This window comes from Myodes glareolus, chromosome 13 (genome assembly GCF_982192425.1).
Source record: "Myodes glareolus chromosome 13, mMyoGla1.1, whole genome shotgun sequence".
In the NCBI taxonomy this organism is placed as follows: domain Eukaryota; kingdom Metazoa; phylum Chordata; class Mammalia; order Rodentia; family Cricetidae; genus Myodes; species Myodes glareolus.
Genome location: NC_142038.1, coordinates 24,405,167 through 24,426,708, shown reverse-complemented (window position 1 = coordinate 24,426,708; position 21,542 = coordinate 24,405,167). Strand labels below are relative to the sequence as shown.

The following is a 21,542-nucleotide window of genomic DNA, read 5'->3' as shown; positions in this document are numbered from 1 at the left end:
GGAAAATGTTTTTTAGTGTTAAATATTTTTAAACATCCAAGGCTGCATTTTTTATAGGAGATGCAAAAAATGAGATGTGATTTTTATTTTCATGGCCTTAGAAATTACAAAGTCACTTTCTAACACTGGGGCAGCTCATGATAAAAGCAGCCTACATATGATCTGAAATGAACACGTATAATTACGCAGGATAGGAAAGGGGGAAATAACAAAAAATTTCTGGGTATATTTTAAGGAATAAATCTCTAAAGAGTTAGGGCTATTAGCGAGGTGTTTCCATCTCTTGGTTTGGTGACATATTTTTTTCTTGCCCTATCCTTGTGCCCCAGTGCCATTTTCTGAAAATAACTGTTCTTTCCGAAGTGCATAATCTTGAATGTTCTTCTGACCGCACATACTTTTTGTTTCAATATTCTTTTAACTTGCATTCCTATGTTTTGGTTTTCAGGTTGCTTATCAAGTGTCCCACAAATGAAAAAAATTTCCACATCTTATGAAGAAAGAAGAAAACAGGCCACTGCTATCGTCCTCCTGGGAGTGATCGGAGCAGAGTTCGGAGCTGAAATTGAGCCACCAAAACTGCTGACCAGACCTCGGAGCTCCAGTCAGATTCCTGAAGGGTTTGGTTTGACTAGCGGAGGCTCCAACTACTCACTGGCCAGACATACTTGTGAGTTTTCAGATTTCTAATGCCAATCAACTTGATTTGTAAGACTCTTTGCCCACAGAACGTCAGAATATTGAATGCATCTTGCGTTTTTAGCTAATCTGTAATACTAAGTGAAGTGAGGCGATGCCCCCTTTGGGTCCATTGCTCTTTAGGTATCAATGCCTGATTTAAGCGTAAAGTTAAAACTTCATGTTGTCAGTGTTTCTCTAAAAGAACGGGAGATTTGCATTCTTGATATTTTGATCAAGAATCTTCTCCAAAATTTATGAAAATGTGTGTGAGCACACATGCCCTCACTCGTGCACACATACACACACATGCACACACATATACTACAGCACCCACTCAAAGGGAGTAGTTGAGAGATAGATTTTCTGTAGCCAGACTTGAGTGATCTAGATCATGGTCTAGAGAACATGGAGCTAGGTTACCACAGGTCCCAGGTTCTCCTATGGAAGTGGTTTCATGAAGTTTTTCAGTAACGGAACGAAAAAAGTACTAAATTGAGGCAATTTTTGGCAAAATCAGCAGTTAAGTTGTGCAGTTCTCAGAGTCTGTCTGATGACAACCTTAGCTTTGGATTGATGGAAGCTAGTGATCTGCTCAGTTAATAGACTCCAAAAGGTTTTTAATCTCTTAGTTCAGTGGTTCTCAATGTGTGGGTCTCCATCCCTCTGGCAAAACCTCTACCACCAAAAATATTTACATTAACAGTAACAGCAGCAACAAAAATACAGTTAAGAAATGGCCAAAGAGGGCTGGAGAGATGGCTCAGTGGTTAAGAGCATTGCCTGTTCTTCCAAAGGTCCTGAGTTCAATTCCCAGCAACCATATGGTGGCTCACAACCATCTGTAATGAAGCCTGGTGTCCTCTTCTGGCCTACAGACAGAATACTGTATACATAATAAACAAATAAATAAATATTTAAAAAAAAAAAAAGAAATGGCCAAAGAAATAATTTTGTGGTTTGGGGTCACTGCAACTTGAAGAACTGTATTATAGGGTCACAACATTAGGATTGAGAACCTTCCTTAGTCAGTGTGTTGGGTCTGACACCGAGGTGAGCTAGGAATGGCTATTTAGGGAGCTGAAGCTAGCTCAAAATAAAATAACCAGACTCTGGGTCTGCACTAGCCTAGCCTCTAGATGCCAATGCACTTCTAAGCAGTAGATCAGCGTTCTCAGGCACAGTGGTTACCAAGCTTCCCGGTTCACAAAAGCTAGTCTCAGTAATTTCTGATAGGATTTGAAAAGTTGGAGATGGGGTAGAATACAGAATGGAAAAAACATGAATGACCTCTGTAATTAAAAAAAAAATCCAGCAACAGTTTAAAACTATGTCAATATTGGAGTTAGCTCTCATGGGTCTTGCATTGTACAGCTGCCTGTACCTCTGAGTGCTGGGGCAGCAATGAATGGTCTAAGGTGTTTTGTACTTTGGTATTTGGTGTTGGAAGTCCTTCGGATAAGACCAGAGTATTCTTACCTTGTCAAAAAAGCAGTTTTAATGAGTTGGGACGTCTTTTTATTTATTGTATTTATTGAAATAAGGTCTTACTGTGTAACCCTGGCTAGCCTGGAACTTACAAAGATCTGTTGAACCTAAAGAGTTTGTCATCAACCCCTTCTAAATTAAGGCAAACATATAATCCTACTGATCATATTATACGTTCTTCTTTTAAAAGACTTATTTTTAAAAGTCAATTATTTTTAAATACATGTATTGTGACAGGTAAAGCATGTACACCTGTGTCTGTAGAGTGGCAGTGCTTGTGGGGGCAAGAGGCATCAGATACCCCTGGAGCTGGAATTATAGGTGGTGGGTGAACTCCCTGGTATGGGTACTGGGAACCAAACTCAGGTCCTCTGCTGGAGCAGCAAACACTCTTAACCACCGAACCATCTCTCCAGCCCTGTTCGTTTATTTTTAATTTATGTATATATGTGTATTTGTGCATGTATTTATATATGTGTGTGAGAAGTTCCTGTTGGAGCAAGAAAGGGTATTGGGTCCCCTGGAGCAGTTGTGGGGCCCTGGTGTGGATGCTGGGCACCGAACTCGGCTCCTCTGGTAGAGCAGCAGTGCTCTTAACCACGGAGCCATCTCCGAGCCACCACAAGATTACACCCTATGAGAGTCTGACCTTTATGCAGAGGAAAACATAGATGGTACTTTGATAATCACCACAGTAGAGAGCTTCACTGGGCCTTTGCTTCCTACTTTTGCTGTACCACTGAAATGCCACATTCACTACTGTCATTGAGAACCTGGTCTATAGACTTAGCTGCAGCTCTGCACCTTTCTTCAAGATTTCTAATTCAACAAACAAATACTGACTGCAGATAACTTCACGGCTCCTATTGACACTGAGATTAGAGAGAAACCATACCATTCCCAATAAAGCAACTCATTGGTACTTTTTAGATTTTTTTTTATATTCATTAACTTAGTCCTCATAATTAATCCTGTAACTCGACGCCTCTGTCCCCTCCGTTTCTCAAAGGTAGGGACATGCAGGCAGGCTTTGTTAGCCTGGTGAACTCATACCTCAGCAAATAGGATTTCTTATTTCAGCATTGCTCATTGTTTCTGGAACTCATGCTTTGGTCATCATGTGGTCCCAGAAGAAGAGGGCTGTGTGATGAGCGTGCACCATGTAATAGTCGTATCTTTTAAGAAAAAGAAAAGCTTGTTTCCCACAACCCTCTTTTGATCTTCTAAATAGAACAAAGACTTCTTCATGGTGGCTCAGCCAGAAGGTAGTGAAAAGTAAGCCTGAAATCAAGCTTCTTGTAATCTGGAACCTCATGCCTTTCCTATTCTCCACCTGGATCTACTGCATTACCTCTCTGCAAAGCATGGCGTACTTCCACCCTGTCCTTAGTTCTAACCTGCTTGCCTTTCGTTCTGTATTGAGTGCATTGTTCTTAGAGGGCCCTGCTTTCCATTCATAAACCCTTACGCAGACCTGTTTTCTCCTGTCAGGGCCATCCAGCTTTTGAATAGGAGATCATTGATAAACTTAGTGTTTATAAATGATTATAATTATTTTTAACTGTTTATGTCTTAAAAGTTTTTGCTCTGGACTGGCAGAGGCAATAGGCTCTTGAGTTGATGGCTCGACTGTACTATGGAATCATTCTGTACACAGACCTATCTCAAAACAACAAACTCAAACAAGATATCCATCTTTTAAAACTTTCCCTTAGGATTTCTTAACATGCTGTCATGGTTACATGCTTAGAAGAGACTAATTATGTCCATCATGTTTTATAACTCCTCATTTCTAACCCATTGTATTGACCATTTCCCCACAGCCTGAGTGTGTACCTCAGTGCAGACACATCATGAACTGGTGGATTGTCGATTGATTTCATCTAACCCGTTGGTTAGTTGCTCCATTGATTAATTTATTGCTCATTATTCAGAATTTCAAGATTTCTACTGCTATCCAGTGTTGCTTTTTCACCTGTGATTTGTCAGTACACAGTTCTTGGATTTATGCATCTGGTTCCACACATCTTCCTTTAAATGTAATAAACTAGTTGCAATCTGTAGGACTCTAACTAGGAAAGAGGAACAGTATGGAGAAAGGGAGGTCTTAGAAAGTTGTGGAGGAACAGAAATGGACATTTTTCCCAAAGAAGCTTTGATGATGTAAGAAGGAATTTTAAAAGATGTTTCTATTAGGCAGGGTTCTTTAGAGGAACAGAACTGAAAGAAGGAAAGAATCAATTAATATAATATATGTTAAAATGTATATTAAAAAGAAATTTATTCGAATGTCTTGCATACTGTGAACTGGCTATTCCAACAATGGCCTTTCACTTCTGCCTTTAATGTAGCTTTTCCAGAATGGAGTTGTAGTTCTGCAGTTCTCTACTCTCAGTATTGCCTGCACAGTGGGCAGAATCACCAGTAACCTGGACCCCAGTCTCATCCTAATCAACTGAGCTCTGTGACTGTCAAGAGAAGATTCTTAGAAACCTTTAGACTGCATGTCTGGAACCTGTCATTTGTGTCACTGAGTTCCTTTTTTCCTTTGCCTGTGGTGCTAGCCATGGTTGATTTTATTGTGGAGCTCATTTTTTTTTCCTTTTACATACTAACCATAGTTCCCTTTCCCTCCCATCCTCCAGCTTCCCTTACTGTAGAAGGAGCGGTGGGCCCCTTCCCGCCGCCCGCCTCCCAGCTAGCTTTACCCCTGAAATAATTACACGGAAACTGTATTCTTTTAAACACTGCTTGGCCCATTATCTGTAGCCTCTTATTAGCTAACTCTTACATATTGATCTAACCCATTTCTAATAATCTGTGTAGCACCACGAGGTGGTGGCTTACCAGGAGGATTCTAACCTGCAGCTGTCTGGGAGAGGAGAGTCATGGCGACTGCCTCATCGTCTTCTTCCCAGCATTCTGTTCTGTCTACTCCACCTATCTAAGCTGCTGTCCTATCAAAAACCAAGGCAGTTTCTTTATTAACCAATGAAAGTAACACATAGACAGTTAACCCTCCTCCATCACCTTACCTTTTCCCCTCACCCTCCATCCATCCCTCAGAAAGGGGAATTAATGAAACCTGGCACATCAAGCTCTGGTAGGACCTAGCTCCTCCCCCTGCCCTCCTATGTCAAGGCTGATCAAGGCATCCCACCATAGGAATGGGCTCCAAAAAGCCAGCTCATGCACCAGAAATAGGTCCTCATACCACTACCAGGAGCCCCACAAACAGGCCAAGCCACATAACTGTCACCCACATGTAGAGGGCCTAGTTGCCTAGTTCCGTCCCATTCAGGCTCCCCAGCTGTCAGTCTAGAATCCATTAGCTCTCACATGGACCACAGCTGTCTCTGTGGGTTTCCCCATCATGATCTTGACACCCCTTGCTCATATAATCCCTCCTCCCTCTCTTGACTAGACTCTAGGAGCTTGGCCTTGTGCTTAGCTGTGAATCTCTGCATCTGCTTCCATCAATTATTGGATGAAGGTTCTATTGTGACAATTAGAGTAGTCACCAATCTGATTACAGGAGAAGGCCAGTTGGGCACCCTCTCCACTATTGCTAGGAGTCTTAGCTGGGGTCATCCATGTGGATTCTTGGAAATTTCCCTAATGCAAGGTTTCTTCCTAACCCCATAATGGCTCCCTCAGTCAAGATACCTCTTTCCTTGCTCTCCCACTCCTTCCTTTCCCCAACTCGACCATCCAGTTTCCTCACGTTTTCATCTTCCATCCCCTCCCCTCTACCGGCCCAATTTAACCAGGAGATCTTATCTATTTTCCCTTCCCAGGGTGAGCTATGCATCTCTCTTCGGGTCCTCCTTAGTACCTAGCTTCTCTGGGACTGCGGATTGTAGCATGGTTATCCTCTATTTTACATCCAGTATCCACCTATGAGTACACACCGTGATTCTCTGTCTGGGTCTGGGTTACCTCACTCAGTATGTTTTTTCCTAGTTCACCCATTTGCCTGCAAATTTCATGATGTTGTTGTTTTTTACAGTGGAGTAATACTCTATTATGTAAATATATCATATTTTCTCTATCCAGTCTTCAATTGAGGTGCATCTAGGTTGTTTCCAGGTTCTGGCTATTACGAATATTGCTGCTACGAAAATAGTTGAGCAAGTGTCCTTGTGGTGTGATTGAGCATCCTTTGGGTATATGGCCAAGAGTGGCAATGCTGGGTATTGAGGTAAATTGATTCCCAATTTCCTGTGACACCACCATACTGATTTCCAAAGTGACTGTACAAGTTTGCACTCCCACCAGAAGTGGAAGAGTGTTTCCCTTACTTGCTGAGCTCATTCTTTTGAGAGATGCTAGAAGCAACCAGTTGGCATCATTATTTTCCATATTTTTCCACAAATTGTCAAAAAAGTGTTATGTATAAAGTCACTAAATTCCTTGCTCCTCACAATCGGTAAATCAGGATAGCCAGATATATTTGTCTTTATACGTTCTTTAAACAGTTCACACCATGAAGTTTTAGTGCTCTGCATGCTTCTAGGAGAGTTTTAGTAACTAGCTGAAAGCATATTAGAAAGTTTGTTCCAGATCCTAAAAAAATCTTCATATTTCTGTTTGCTCTAGTACTACCATCTATGTTAGTCAGGGTTCTCTAGAGCAGAGATTCTACACACACACACACACACACACACACACACACACACACACACACACACACACACGTCTCAGTGTATCTTTCCAGCTTGAAGTAAACCATGGACTGGAGTATGCTGTTGTATGGACGTTTCCAGTGTCCATCCTTCTCTGTCCCTAGGATGACAAATAAAAGTTACCTAGACATTTTAACAATCTAAGTATTTTAGGACCAGGGTTACTCTGAGAACTTTGGATATGGGAAGAGACGAAGATTCTGTTTCTTTTGTCATTTCATGTGGGTGTACATGTATGTGGAACAATGTATATATGTATGTGCATACACATAAAATCTGAAGACATTGTTGAGCATCATTTTTTAGGGAATATCTGCATTTAAATAATTTTTTGAGATAAGGCTTTCACTGGCCTAGAACTCAACAGGTAGTCTTGGCTGGTGCCAGTGAGCCATAGATAGCTAGCTGTTCATCTGTACCTCCCCAGAATTGGGATTATAAGCACATATCTCCACGTCTAGCTGTTTTGAATACGTATTCTAGAGCCTTGACAGTTCCTCAGGCTTGCAAAGCAAGCAATTTACAAACTGAGCTATCTTCCCAACCCAGATATGAAATATAAAAGTAATCATTGACTTGCGTTTATTTTCTACAGCATGACCCTATATTTTGTTCAAAGATCTTGTGTTTATTGGGGGATGGACTAGCCTACAATAACAAATGATTTTTGAGACCCCTAGTTTTCAAATTGGAGATCTTGATTAAATTTGTAATTTTAAGTCTTGTTCTGCTGTTTGGAAACAGATGTCTAAATGTCCTGTATCTTGTTTAGCTCCTTTCAATCAATCATGCATAATATTAATCTACTTAGTGCTATCTTCCTATTTTCTGTTACTTTTTTGTTATATTGGCATTTAGAATGCATTGCTACCATTAAATATCTATTTTATTTGGTCTCTTATTGAATGAGTAATAAGTATTATTATTTTAAGATAAAGCCATTAAGATGCAACGTTTGATGAACGTTAATTGCTAATTTTATTAGTTATTTTCTTTTGCTGTAATAAAACACCATAGCCAATGCAATTTAGAGAAGAAATATTTTATTTTGTCTTAGTTTTTCAGACAATTGGAGTATTTAATGGCAGTGACAGCAGTATGCATGAGAACTCATATCTTGACCTTACACCTTATATATTTATTGAAATAACATTGAAAAAAACTGGACAAACTCTAAAATTAATAAGAGGCCTAGATTAGGTTACACTGTTACCTTATACCCCTGAGCAATTTAGTTCCTTCTTGGTTGCAGTATATTCTATAGAATAAGTGAGGGGACCGAGTTTCACTTTAATGTCGTCTTTGACCCAATGAGTCAAATGCTTCCAGGCATCAAGCTTCATTGAAAGTTCACCTCCATCTTCTCCTACTCTCCTCTCCTTGTAATGGTGAATTCCCTCTTGTTTTATATTAAATTAAGAGATCCTTCTTCTTCCTCCTCCTCATTCTCTTTCTTCTTCTCTCCTCCTCCTCTTCCTCTTCTCTTCCTCCTCCAATTCACAATTGAGGCTTTAGACTATTTTAGAATATTATTTATGGTATTACCTTGTAGAGTTTTTGTTCCATATGTTCTTTGGTCTCCTCTGTTCATTTTGTAATTGTAGAATTATGCTGGCACATCTGTAGTAAATCGTTTTGATCTCTCATTGGATTCTTTACTTTGGGCAGGTGTCATAAGTCATTTCCCTAGGCGGCAGACTCAAAAGTTGATTTGTGACCAGAACTATTCCCAAGATCAATAACTTGAAGGGAGGGAAAAAAAGGAGAATAGGCTAGGGGAGACATCGAGCTGAGCTTCAGTTGAAAAGAAAGCCTTTGCTGATCTTAGGGAACCCTGGGACTGGGTGACCCTTTAGACTTATGTCTACCATGGCATAGGGCTCAACATCAGTAACTTATGCCACTTAGTCCTTGAACCACAGGTACTCCGAGAAGAGGATGTGATGTAAGGCTTTTCTCAGTGCAGACCCTGCAGAGGGGCTAAGACATGGGAACTACTGATATCCTCAGCACTTCGCAGGAGTGAGTCCTCAGTCCTGGGAGTAGGGGTGGATGGCTTTCCCAGATTCCACTGCATTATATTATGCTCTTGCATGTGCTCTAGTTTCCCTTTTTATAATAACAGCAATGATTAGAACAAGGGACCTTTTAATTCCAACACTATAAATATTTCTTGGTATACTTTAAGGTAGGCATTTTTCATTCTCAACTGACATGGTATGAAGCACATTACCTACTGATGGATTCTGAGTGCTTCCTCTTTGCCGGGTGTCTTGCTCCACACTGCTCATGTGCTGCTTTAATCTATTATCCATTCAAGTGCATAAATGTAGGACCATCTCCTGAAACACGGGCAGCCTCTCAAGAGCACCTCCCCCAACAGCCATCAGTTGTCAATAACTCCTCAGCTAGGGGTGGTGGAGCTTTGAGAACCCCTCCCCCGCCCATGCTGAGGCTGGACTGGCTTGATTTTGTAAAGGTCTTGTATTTGAAGCTTCCCTAAATTAATTAATGGCCCTGTCACATCCAGAAGACATTGCCTCACAGCATCCTTCTACTCCCCATACTCATCATCTCTCTGATGCTTCTTCCCCTATGGTCCCCGAATCTTCCATGTAATGCTGGGCACTGCAGTCTCTTAGTCTCTGCATGTTGACCAATTGTGTGTCTCTGTATTCATCATCTACTGTAGAGAAAAGTTTTTCTTACGAGGGTTGATTTCCACACTAACATATGGGTATAAGACAAGCTTTTATGGAACATTTTAATATGACATCTATTAAACAACAACAACAAAAAATAAGAACAGGTTCTTCCCTAGGGCTTATGACCTACCCAGTCACTGTTTCTTGGCCCACTTAATAGTACCAGGTATGAATTCTGTCCTTTGGAATAGGACTAAAACCTAACCAGAAAGTAGTTAGTTACCCCCATAGCAATTGCACCAATAGGCACATCTTTTCAGGTCAATTGTTATTATGGCTCACAGAGCTCTCCGCTGGGTAGTGCTTTTGACTTCTTTTCTTCCCAGTAGCATGCATAGAGTTCTCAGGGGAATGCCAACTTGATTCTCTGTTTTATGATTTGTTTGTGTTGTCATTTATAGAGTCTTACCATCAGATTATGGAAGATAACCTAGAAAAAATAGTAATAGCCTATTTGGGGGAGGGGTCTGTAGGATACCACTGACCCATACCTGGCACTGGGCTTTTTGTATGATAATGTATAATATCTGAGAGAGGAATTACTTCTTCCTCTCTCCCATAGGGGGTTAATCTTTCAACACTAAAATGTCGAACAGACTAGAACACCTGTGTCCAAATTATAATTTGGTGTCTTTTTTCCATTTCATACAGCTATTCTCAGTTACAAATAAGCAAAACTTAGATGTGCTGGTGCGAAAATTGAGGGCCTTCAGTGAATACCAGGCTGTCTAAAGATGTGAACATCTTAAATCTCACTTAGGGAAATGCTGGCTCTGATAAGATACAGAAGCATATAAAACCTACACACATCTATGTACCTTAAAAGTGACTTTTATCCTTGCTGTGAAAACTTAGATTAGGAAAAGTCATTTTTTTCTTTACATTTGGTCACTAATTGTTGCTATATGCATACACACAGACACACACACACACACAAATATATATCCCTAAATATAACTTGTTTAGTTTATATAATGTTACTTGTATGCATGTTTTCAGGGCTGACCATTTGGTTTTAGATAATCAATTGATGGGCTCTTCCTCTCAGCATTCCTTAGTTTTATTCCTTAGTCGCCTATAGTTCTTTGTGTATTGTTGAGTCCATCCAGGCTTTCTTCAGTCCACATTAGCATGCCTGTTGTTTTTTTACCTTGTTCAGTATGTGTTTAGGTAGTCATGTGGGAGAGACTTAGTGGGTGTAGCTTCTAACATTCCTAGGAGACACAATCTTACTTCAAACTCACTGTTTCTCTGGCTCTTATAGTCTTTCTGCCCCCTCTTTCACAATAATCCTCAATGTAGATGTATCCTTTGGGACTGGACTCTATATTTCTGCATTTTGGCTGGTTATGATTTTCTGTAATTGTCTCTGACATTTGCAAAGAGGGTTTTTGTTACTGTTTGTGGGGTCAGGACTACCCTTATCTGCTTATCTGTGTATGAGGACAAATATTTACTCTGTAGTTAGGGATTATTCTTTTTTTAGTATAGTGACAGTTGTATGTTCTCTTCCAAAATCCCTGACTTCACTAGTCCCAGTTAGTTGACTAGCTTTCTAGTACCTGCCATAATTTACCTCATATTGAGCAGCTCTTATATCCAATTAGAGAACTATTGGTTGCCACTAGGATATGTATGCCACTACTGCACCGGTAGGGTTATCATGCCATACTATACATTGTGACTCATAGTTATCACAACTGGGTAGGATTGTTAGTTGCTTCACTCCTTTGGAATCTATAATGCAGTTTTCATTTACAAAAATGAAAACTAGCCCTTAGGGAGAAAGTTTTCAGGTCAGTACCAGCTCAGGGCCTCCAGGCCCATTTTCTGAAGTGCATTGTCTTTGATAATAGGAACTTGCCTTTACCTCTAGAGGACAACCAAGTGCAATAGCAATAGCCTGTAACGTGTTGGGAATGTTTTGGAAAAACTTGGCCAACAACTCAAAAGAGGACATCTTTCCTTGGGTTGTGGAAACTTTTATTTATAACTTTGTTGAAGATCTGATCTATGCCATTAATTTGGGATTCTTCTCCCTTTTCTATGCCTACAATTTGAAGGTTTTGTCTTTTCATGGTGTCCTACATTTTCTGTATGTCTCTTTCCTTTATATTTTCATATTTTTCCTTATTTTATCTAGGTCCCATAATTTATCTTCTAGACCTGATATTCTGTCTTCTATCTGGTTCTTTCTACTCCTAAGGCTTTCCGTTGAGTTTTCTAGTTGAGTTATAGGAATTCTAATTCCATCTTCATTTCATCTTGAGTCCTCTCTAATGTTTGTATCTCTGTATTGAATTTTGTTTTCAAGTTCTAGATTGTGTTTGCCATTTTCATCAACCTCATGTTTGTTTTTTCTTGGGCATCACTCATTTATTTATTTTCCTTAAATTCCTTTCTCTTTTATTGAATTGTTCCTTTGTGCCTTCTTTCAACATATTGAATTCTTTTAAGTTTATGGTTGTTCTTTTAAATACTATGTCCTGGAGTTTATCTAGGTTATTTTCATTGACTAACATTTATTTATATATGACTGGTAGGTTTTGGAGGAAAGATACTTGACATTTTTTATGGTTTGTATTTTTGTAATAAGAGTTGGACGTGTGTTAATTCTGTGTCTGATATGAACAAAGCAATTGAAGCAGAAGAAAGGGCTGCTGGAGGGTGGGCCTGAAATGTGTAAATGACTTAGATATGATGGAGGAGGGTCATCTGTCTATGTGTTACTTTCATTGGTTAATAAAGAAACTGCCTTGGCCCTTTGATAGGACAGAAAATTAGGTAGGCAGAGTAACCAGAACAGAATGCTGGGAGGAAGAAGGCAGTGAGGCAGACGCTATAGCTCTTCTCTCCAAGATGGACGCAGGTTAAGATCCTTCCCGGTAAGCCACCACCTCGTGGTGCTACACAGATTATTAGAAATGGGTTGAGTCAAGATGTGAGAGTTAGCCTATAAGAGGCTGTGGATAATGGGCCAGGCAGTGTTTAAACTGAATACAGTTTCCATGTAATTATTTTGGGTAAAGCTAGCTGGGAGCTGGGCCGCAGCCTGCCGCTCCCACCACTACATAGATGGACATAGGGGCTTGGGCTGGTGTGCAGAATGTGCATCCTGATGTAAGTTTGAACTGTAAGGGTAGATCGAGCCAAGTAGAGAGGGTGGGTGTAGTGGGGTGGAGGATGGTTGTAGACAGGCAGGGTTGTCTTGGTGGAAGCCTAGAGATTGATTGTGGAGCAGGCAGGGATGGCTGTAATAAGCTGCAGCACTAGATGTAGGCCATGAGCTAGATCTGTTGAGTTAGGGGGGTTTCCAGAGGGGAAGGTCATGCACACTCACCTAGATAGGCCCTAGAGAAGGATGTGCAGGACCTACATGAGTGTAGAGGTTAAAATAATTGTTTTTCAGTTATCATAACTTTTAAAAACCATATAGAACTATATCCCTCTTGATGAACTAGAGTACTGCCAAGTGAAAACTCAGATGCTAGCAAGCAAAGGAATGATTTTAGTTTATGAATCTGTATCCAGAGTTTTATATTGCCATGGTGCTGCATATGCTTGATTTTTTTTGTTATAGTCTTCTTTGTGAAAATAATTCTCCAGATACTCCCTATTCTTTCTAAGCCTGAGGAGTATATAAAATGAATGTATTAATATGGATTAAGATTGATTTTATAATGAATCTCTTTTTTAAATATTATTACATATTTAAATTAGAAGAATTCTAAGCCAGATCTCAAATAAATCCCTGACCCGTGTTTGTGTGTATGTGTGTGTTTGTGTGTGCACATGTGCGTGTGCTGGAGATTGCACAAGCATTCTCCCACTGCTAGACATGCAATCATCCATCTAAAATACTGTATCAGCAAGATTATGCCAAAGTCAATAGTGATGCTTGCAGGTTACAAAAAGACTAGCAATAGCCACAAAAAGGCACAGACGTATCCCCAAAGATAGACAGTGGCATAAGATGGATATTCTCACTATTCAATCATTAGCTTGTGTTATTGAGCTACTGTTCTGGCCATAGAGATCACATATTCATCCCCCCCCCCGCCCTTAACTCTGGGTTTTAATGCATGCTGCAGTGTATTCTTTTTCTCCTTAATGCAGTAACAATGGAGTTCTTTTAACAATGGAGTTCTTGGGGCCTTCTGGAGTTCCTCTTGCTCATAGAGTGAAGAGTGAGATTTGGGTATCTGCGTTGTTTTCTTATGGGTGGTTTTAATATAAGTTCTTATCCTGTTGCCCAAGGTAGTCTCATATTTAGTCTGTCCTGCTAACTTCTGAATTTGGGGATTATTGGAGAGTACCCCACATCTGACTGGCTGTGTTAGTTTTAAAGTCATCATAGATAATTTTGGTATATAGCCAGATTAGAAAAACTCAATAAAAGATGGAATCTTTTATAGTTATTTTAAATTGAGTGTTTTATGGTACTTCTTCTGATCATTAAATTATCTTAATGTAAAAGATTATACGTTTTTCTTAGATTTTCAAAGAAAAGAGATAATGGAAACTAATCAGGATGGATAAATGACACTTATACTACCCTTGAGCTAATTAGTTAGATAATTCAGCCATTTTTATTATACATTAATTATTCTGAAACCAAAATGCTTTGGTTTGAACCTTTTCCTAATCACTTAGTAACTGCATGACCTTAAATTCTTTCTTGGTTAGTTTCCTTAACTAGGAAATATAATACACCTATTTTTTCAGAGTTATTGCAAGGATGAAGTAACCAGTGTATGTAAAGCATTTTGAAAGACAACCTGAGACAAAGTTCTTTCAAAATTTTAGGTGTTATTGTTTCTAGATATATTTGTAAGATAAGGATAGGAAATAACTCCTTTACAAATATGATCACATTGGCCAAGGTGTCTCAGATGGATGCTTGACTATCATGCATGAATCCCTCAGGTTCAATTTTCAGCACCTTATAAACGAGGTATGTGTCACAAGCCTGTGATCCCAGTGTTCCAGAGGTGGAGGAAAAGGATAAGAAGTTCAAGATCATACTTGGTTGCATATGAAGCTCAAGGTCTGCCTAGGCTAGAAACTCTATCCCTAGTTAAAAAAAAATACATACATACCTACATATATAGAGAGAGTTATATTAACTATATATAATAGTTAGAGTTATGTACATACATTCACATGCATATATGTGTGTATATGTACTTAAATTTATATTTGTGTGTGTGTGTGTGTGTGTGTGTATGAAATTAAAATCTTTTAGCGTGGAAAGGATTTATTTAGCTTTTAGGTCATTATTATTTTAGTCCATTTTTATAGAAGTCAGGGCAGAACTTCAAAGCAGTAACAAGAGGCAGGAACTGAGGCAGAGATCACAGAGGGATTTTGCTTTCTGGCTTGCTCCCTATGATTTGCTCAGCCTGCTTTATTTTACCGTCCAGGGCCCCTGCCCAGGAGTAGCACTGTTGCTGAGCTGTTCCTCCCATGTCAGTCATTAGTAAGAAAAATACCCTAGAGATTTGTCTACAGGCAATGCAATGCATACATTTTTTTTTTTTGGTGTGTGTTCTGAAGTTTCTTTTCCCAAACAATTCTAACTTGTGTCAAATTGACAAAAATGTAACTGGGACAATTGATCCCTTGTGAATTTGACACACCAATACATTACCATTAAAACATAACCTTTCCTTTCTTATCCCCAGTATCTTACATTCATCACTATCACAGCATAAAACATAGTATAAATTTAGTTTCTTTAAAATATCCAAAATATATCTAAATATTCAAAGCCACTTAACGTTGGACTTCTGTAAACTAGAAAATACATTACGGCTCCTTGTTACAAGATTTGTAATATAGCCGTGATTTGATCAGGATTCACAGTATATCTGCAAAAGGAAATTTCCAAAAGCAGCACCCCTCATTTAATGTATGGAACTAGAAGTTGTACGTTCTTAAATCTCAATTATAATAAACATTCTTGATTTTTCTCCATGCAAACCCCTTCTACTTTATGACTTTATCTGTCCCCATCAATGATGTTGCATGATTTTTCTTGGGGGAATATAAAAACTCATCTGTTCACTGAAGACTAGGCACTGAAAGAACAAAGAAATAATTACAACCACGTCTAGATAGGTGGGTGACGCAGTGGGTTTTAGGGTTTACTAATAGCTGTGTGTATGAGGGGTATTTACTGGAGTTCCCTGCGCAGTGTCCCTGCAGCATCCTTAGGCTTCCTTCTCCCCCGCCCCTGGAGAGAAATTTTCAATCCAGAAGGAACAGCTGCATTTCCTTTTGTTTGTGTTTCTTCATTTTCTCCAATTCATAGTGAATCCTCATCTTTCTTTCTAATCAGTTACATCAGGATGTCTTCTAGGCTGAACCTTAGAAATATATCCAGAATTCATCAGTTTTTTTTTTACCACTTTTATTCTCATTGCATGTAATTGGCTACCTTATTTTCTCATTCATATATTTGGCAAGCTTCCTACTTTTATCACCATTGTAGGCAGTTTTAGCTTAGCATCCTTAATAGTGATTCTTTTACTTCTCGACTGAAAGTTTCACAGTGTCCAATCCAATTTGAAAATCCAACGTCCTGTGAGAATTGACATCCACTATTCCAGCATTGTTTCCTGCACCTTCACTGCTCCTTCTCAAAGTCACTGGGCTTTCCTTCTGCTGGAATTTCCCCTGTCCCCATCCCTGTAGGCTTCACCCCTTCACTCCTTTATGCCTCAGCGTAGATTCTGCCCACCCCTAGATTGTCTATACCATGTTGTTTGATCCTTCAATCTATTACTGTCCGTTTCATATCGAATACCTGTTAGTTTATGTTTCCCAAAGTCCTTGCTGTTGTCCGCTATAGTATGTAAGTTGCCGCCTGCTTATAATAGTGAAGCACTGCTAAGAAAGGACCATTGTTTTGTCAACTGAGCAATGACTAAGTGCTGATGGAAGTAGTGAGTGTAGAGTGTTTTTATCTTAATTTAAACTTTTGCTTTTCTGTGACATTTGAGATGACTGTGCTGGTCCTTTTTAAGGTTTATAATCTATTAATATTGATTGTTATGGTGTGATATATCTGATTTTAAAAATATACATGTGACTAAAAGGGAAAAACCTACTGTTGACTTCAACATAAGTAAAATATGACATTATGTAAGTCTGGAATCTTTTCTGCATAAGAACTCTTAATAATTGACAAAACTTCTTATTAAGCTAGATCTAAAAGCCATATTATTCTTAATTGTGCCACAGTAGATACTGGCTAACAAATGCCATGTGAGAACTATTTATTTGTTTGTTTGTTTATTTGTTTGTTTGTTTTTTCATTTGTTCATTCATTCATTATTTATTTATTTTAAGACAGAGTCTTAGTATGTAGTTGGACACACATAGGACTCGCTATATTGACCAGGGTGGCCTTAAATTCATAGAGCTCCATTTCCCTTTGCCTCCTGTGGGCTAGGGTTAAAGACTTGTACCACTCTGCACAGTTGTTTTAAAATGTATTATTCTTATTTGTTTGTGTGTGCACAGATTTATGTGTTCACATGTACATGTCATGGCACATACATGGACATCAGTGGACACCTTTAGGGAGCTGGTCTTTTCCCATCATCTGGTCCCAGGGATTGAACCTGGGTTGGAGACAAGTACCTTTACCCACTGAGCCATCTCACTGATCCAAGTACTATTATTTAGATAATAATTTAGTTACAGCAAATTTGGCAAGATAAAAGATAAAATTACAAGTATTCAAAGTTTATGCTGTGTATTTGGAAATTCAAGATTACCCAAGTGGCCAACACTAGTTAGCATAATAGAAAATCATACAGAAGTATCACTTTGGAATACATCCAACAAGACCCAGAATACCAGAAAGAAAATTACAACGTGTTTTTTTTTTCAAAGACTGTTAAAGAACCGCAGTTGTTAGATAGTTTCCACTTATTAAACCGTCAAAGAATTAGGGGTAGGAAGGATCACTAGATACATTTACGTATTGTTTACAGCAGTTTTTTTAAAAAAAAAAACCAACAACAACTGGATTTTTATGTAAAAATGATAATTGCTCAAATTTAAGAAATAAAATATCAAACAAGATACCAGGTTGGGATTAGCCAGTCATCGGGCACTGTTCTAGCAGTCACAAGGCTTTGGGTTCCGTCCCCAGGAACAGAATGAAAGCATAAAAGGTGTCAGCGATTACAGCAGACAGAAACACCAAAGAAATCGCACTATTCTATTGATCCCATGTGATATTTGAGTTGAAAAGAAAGCATGTAGGTCATTTGTGGGTAAAACAATTCCCCAGGGTAAATATCTGTTCTCAGTTAAAATATACATCTTATGTAATACCACCACAATCTCAGTAGCACAGTCTAAGTAGGCAAAAATTACAAAGTGGACATAGCACACAGATCAGCAGAATACATGATTTATTTTGCCTTATTCATTAAATACTTATAGTATTAATAACTTATCAGTTAGGTTTTAGGCACCTTACAGATCTTAACTGATTAAATCCTCATTAAAACCATAGTAGCTAAATAATTTAAAAAGTTAGTCTGTTTACTACTATAAAATACTTCAGCATGATCCTAACAGACTTCTGGAAGACTCATATTAAAAAACTGGAAACTGTAGAAAAAGGGATAAGATCTAATTAAATAGGAAGGAATATATAATATTGTGAGAACAAGTTTTATTCCCTTTTTTAAAAGCAGATTTAGCCTTTCCAAAGCAAACCACAAATAGGATCTTTGTCACTGTTGTTTTGGTTACTTTCCTTGGCACAGTGATTTCTTAAATTTGTATGATAAAGCAATCAGAATCAGATAAGACAAGGTGCTGTGACATTCCTTAAAAAAGAACAGAAAAGCAGGGAACTCTGTGTCTATACATCAAAGCTATTATAAATCCCCAGTAAATAGTTTAGGAGAGATCAACAGTCTCATAAAACAATGTAGTAATAATTTCATAAATACATAGAAATTGATTGTAGATCAGTGAAGTGAATGATAAAATCCAGGGTGTCTTTGCATGTGTATGTCTTGGAAATCAAATGTAGGACTCTGTGCATGCTAGGAAAGTACCCCCAAAATAAGTTACTATGATAAGTAAGGTTCATTTTACTATAGTTTATTCTATATTCTTCCCATGGCTGACAAAATACCTGCTAGAAACACTCCTGATTTGAGAGTGTCTCAGTCCAGCAGAGCAGGTAAAGGCATGGTGAAGGGATCCTGTAATGAGACTCTCTAGAGTCCCCTTCAGGTTTAATTTTTAAAGGCCAGTCTCAAGTGACTTAACCCTCTTCATGAGACCCACGTCCTTAAGACACTAGAACTTTCATACTTGTGCTGTGTGCTGGATGTGCAGCCTTCAGGACAAGAGCCCATGAGGGACACTTAAGAGTCAAACCATAATAGTGGTCATTAAGTTTTCATAAAACATAGTAAAAATTAAAGTTCTCATGCCCATTGTCACTCATGTCAATCCATGGGAGTTTAACGGTTTTTACGGAAAAGACAAAACATTTAAACCTTTTTACAGATGATCCAGGAGAACGTGACTTTGTGATAAGGTCAGTCCTGTAAATAAGCAGTAGAAAGTCAGCCAAACCATAATGGAGATGGACAATTTCAACTATATTAGAATTATTATACCAATGGGTATGTCTTGTAAGGCCAGTTATTACTGTAGCTCTCAGGGTTCACATGTAGTTGAGATTGATTCCTTTTTCTCTCCAGTACTGTGCATAGCACCTTCCGGTTCTGTGAAAGTCAGCCAGGAGAGATGAAGCTTCTAGGTCAGTTCCCACTTGAGTTTTCCAAGTATGTGATGCCTTCATCAATAGGATCTTACTGTCAAGTTCTGCAGAGTAATCAAGAACAGTGGCTATAGCCTATAATTTGGGGAACTCTAAGGGACTCTACTGGCCAGCAATTCAAAAAGAAACAACGCATTCTTTATCTTGGGCTTTAGATAGACTCTCGTGGACCCAGATGATGTGAGTGCAAAGTATCAGCTTCTCCTTTGTGTATCTAGGACTGAGGAAGAATAAATAATAAAGGAAGAAAGAATAGGGATAGACCCTCTACCGTTGCTAGGGTAGATTTCTCAAAAAGGCCATGGCTTCAAGGAGAGCGCCCAGATTGTGAATGATCAAGAAACTGGCCAGAGAGCACAGACTGAAGTGCTATACTGTGGTCCTCGTGCATGAGAAACTTGGAGCTGGTTCAGACACTCATGGAGAAGTAGGAACAGGAGCAGTTTTGATGCAGCTCGCTGTTGCTGAACAGCACAGGCTGGTCAAGCTGCTGTAGGAACCACCTGTCAGCTCACAAAGCTTGGGCGAGCTGCACCTGAGAGGGAAGCATCTTTTCTCTTTGTAGGATCATCCAGGAGGAGTAATTTACTGTTGCAGTTCTAAATAGAGTGATAAAACTGAGGACCTGCTCATCCTTGCAATTTCCTGCTTGATCCCTTAGAATGCTAATGTTATTCTTCATAAAAGTGATTTGAATTAAGGGTTTATATTATTGTCTGTATTCAAGAGACCAACCAAAAAATGTTTTCTTGGGGCTGGGAAGATGGCTCAGTGTGTGAAGCATCTGCCATACAAGCAGGAGGACTTGGCTTGGCTCCTCAAAACTTATGTAAAAACCGAGTAGGACTTTGTGTTTGTATTCCGAGCACTGAGGGGACAGAGACCAGCAAATCCCAGGGTGGAGCTCACTGACCAAAGAGTCTAGCCTAATTGATGAGTTCCAGCTGTAATGAAAGACCCTGTCTCAAAAACTAAGGTAGCTAGCAATTACAGAAGACCCCTCACATTGATCCCTGTCCTCCACATACATCCACCACCTATGTACACTTGCCCCATTAGGAACACGAAGCAACACATGCAGAAAAGGGTTTTGAGTTAAAATGGTTGGAGGGGGAAGGGATGGTGAGATGAGATGGTTCTGTGGATAAAGGTGCTTCCCTTTCAACCCTAGTTAGAGTCTATAGTTTATGCACAGCAGAAAGAAGGCAACCAACACCCAAGGGTTACTCTCTAACCTCCACATCCAGGCTGTGACACATGTGCCTGCACACACACACACACACACACACACACACACACACACACACACCATAATAAATAAGTGAAACTTTAATGTTTCTCCAGTTTCCTCCTTGTTTCTAAGAAGTTCCTTTTGTTTCTGTACAGTACACTCTTGTAGCTGCTGGAGGAAGTAGATCTAAACTGAAAAGAATCAGGCCAGTGACAAAATAAACTCTGTAGAAAGCACAGCTAGTCCTGTTTGCATTTACTGATGAATGAATGATGATAGGTGACCGTTGATCCCCATTTTGCATCTCTGTGCCTTAACAAAGCCCTATGCCTTACCTATTGCTTCAGAAGAATGTTAGTGATAAGGAATTATTAGTGATTTGTTAACAAGATTAAGTCTTTGATTATGATGTACAATAGATATACAAATTCTATATTTAACTTTTATTTGCCTCTTAATTGCCATGGCCTTCTACAAGGTATTTTATCAGGCTGGAGAAATGGTCCTATAATCCCTTATCCTTGGCCCCAGTGGACATTACAATGTATTTTCTCCCACACAGAAAAGGCAGCGCAGTTCCATTAAGTGTTGTAAAATGTTGCAGTGCCATCTACTTTAGCTGTGGTCGTCAGTTCACTGGGACAGCGTTCTGGGAATCAGGAACAAATAAAAGCGGCAAGCACAGGATTTACTCATGGTTTTGTGCTAAAGAGGGAATAATATTGGCAGGTAGAGAATTCTTTGGACTCTTAAGCACTGAAAGAGTTTCTGGCCAAGAGAAGGTAATGCATTAAACCCAAACCCATTTAAAATTCTGCTTTGTCTGGCTGACCATCATATTATGAGATCAGTCTGCTCCCAGTGTCTCCTGTGCCGGTTCTGTGACCTTCCCTTTGCCTCATGCAGCAATTGGCTGGATTGAGCAGGCCACT

General features: G+C 39.2%; 1 protein-coding gene across 2 annotated transcripts in view; it reads left to right on the top strand.

Moving 5' to 3' along the window:
• The window catches only part of Wdr7 (WD repeat domain 7), a 283,531-nt gene that overhangs the window by 163,532 nt on the left and 98,457 nt on the right, over positions 1–21,542 (top strand). For both annotated transcript variants that reach the window (XM_048419639.3, XM_048419640.3), the window contains one exon: positions 449–670. In XM_048419639.3, the coding sequence (XP_048275596.2) occupies positions 449–670 (222 nt within the window). The remainder of the gene's footprint in view (positions 1–448; positions 671–21,542) is intronic.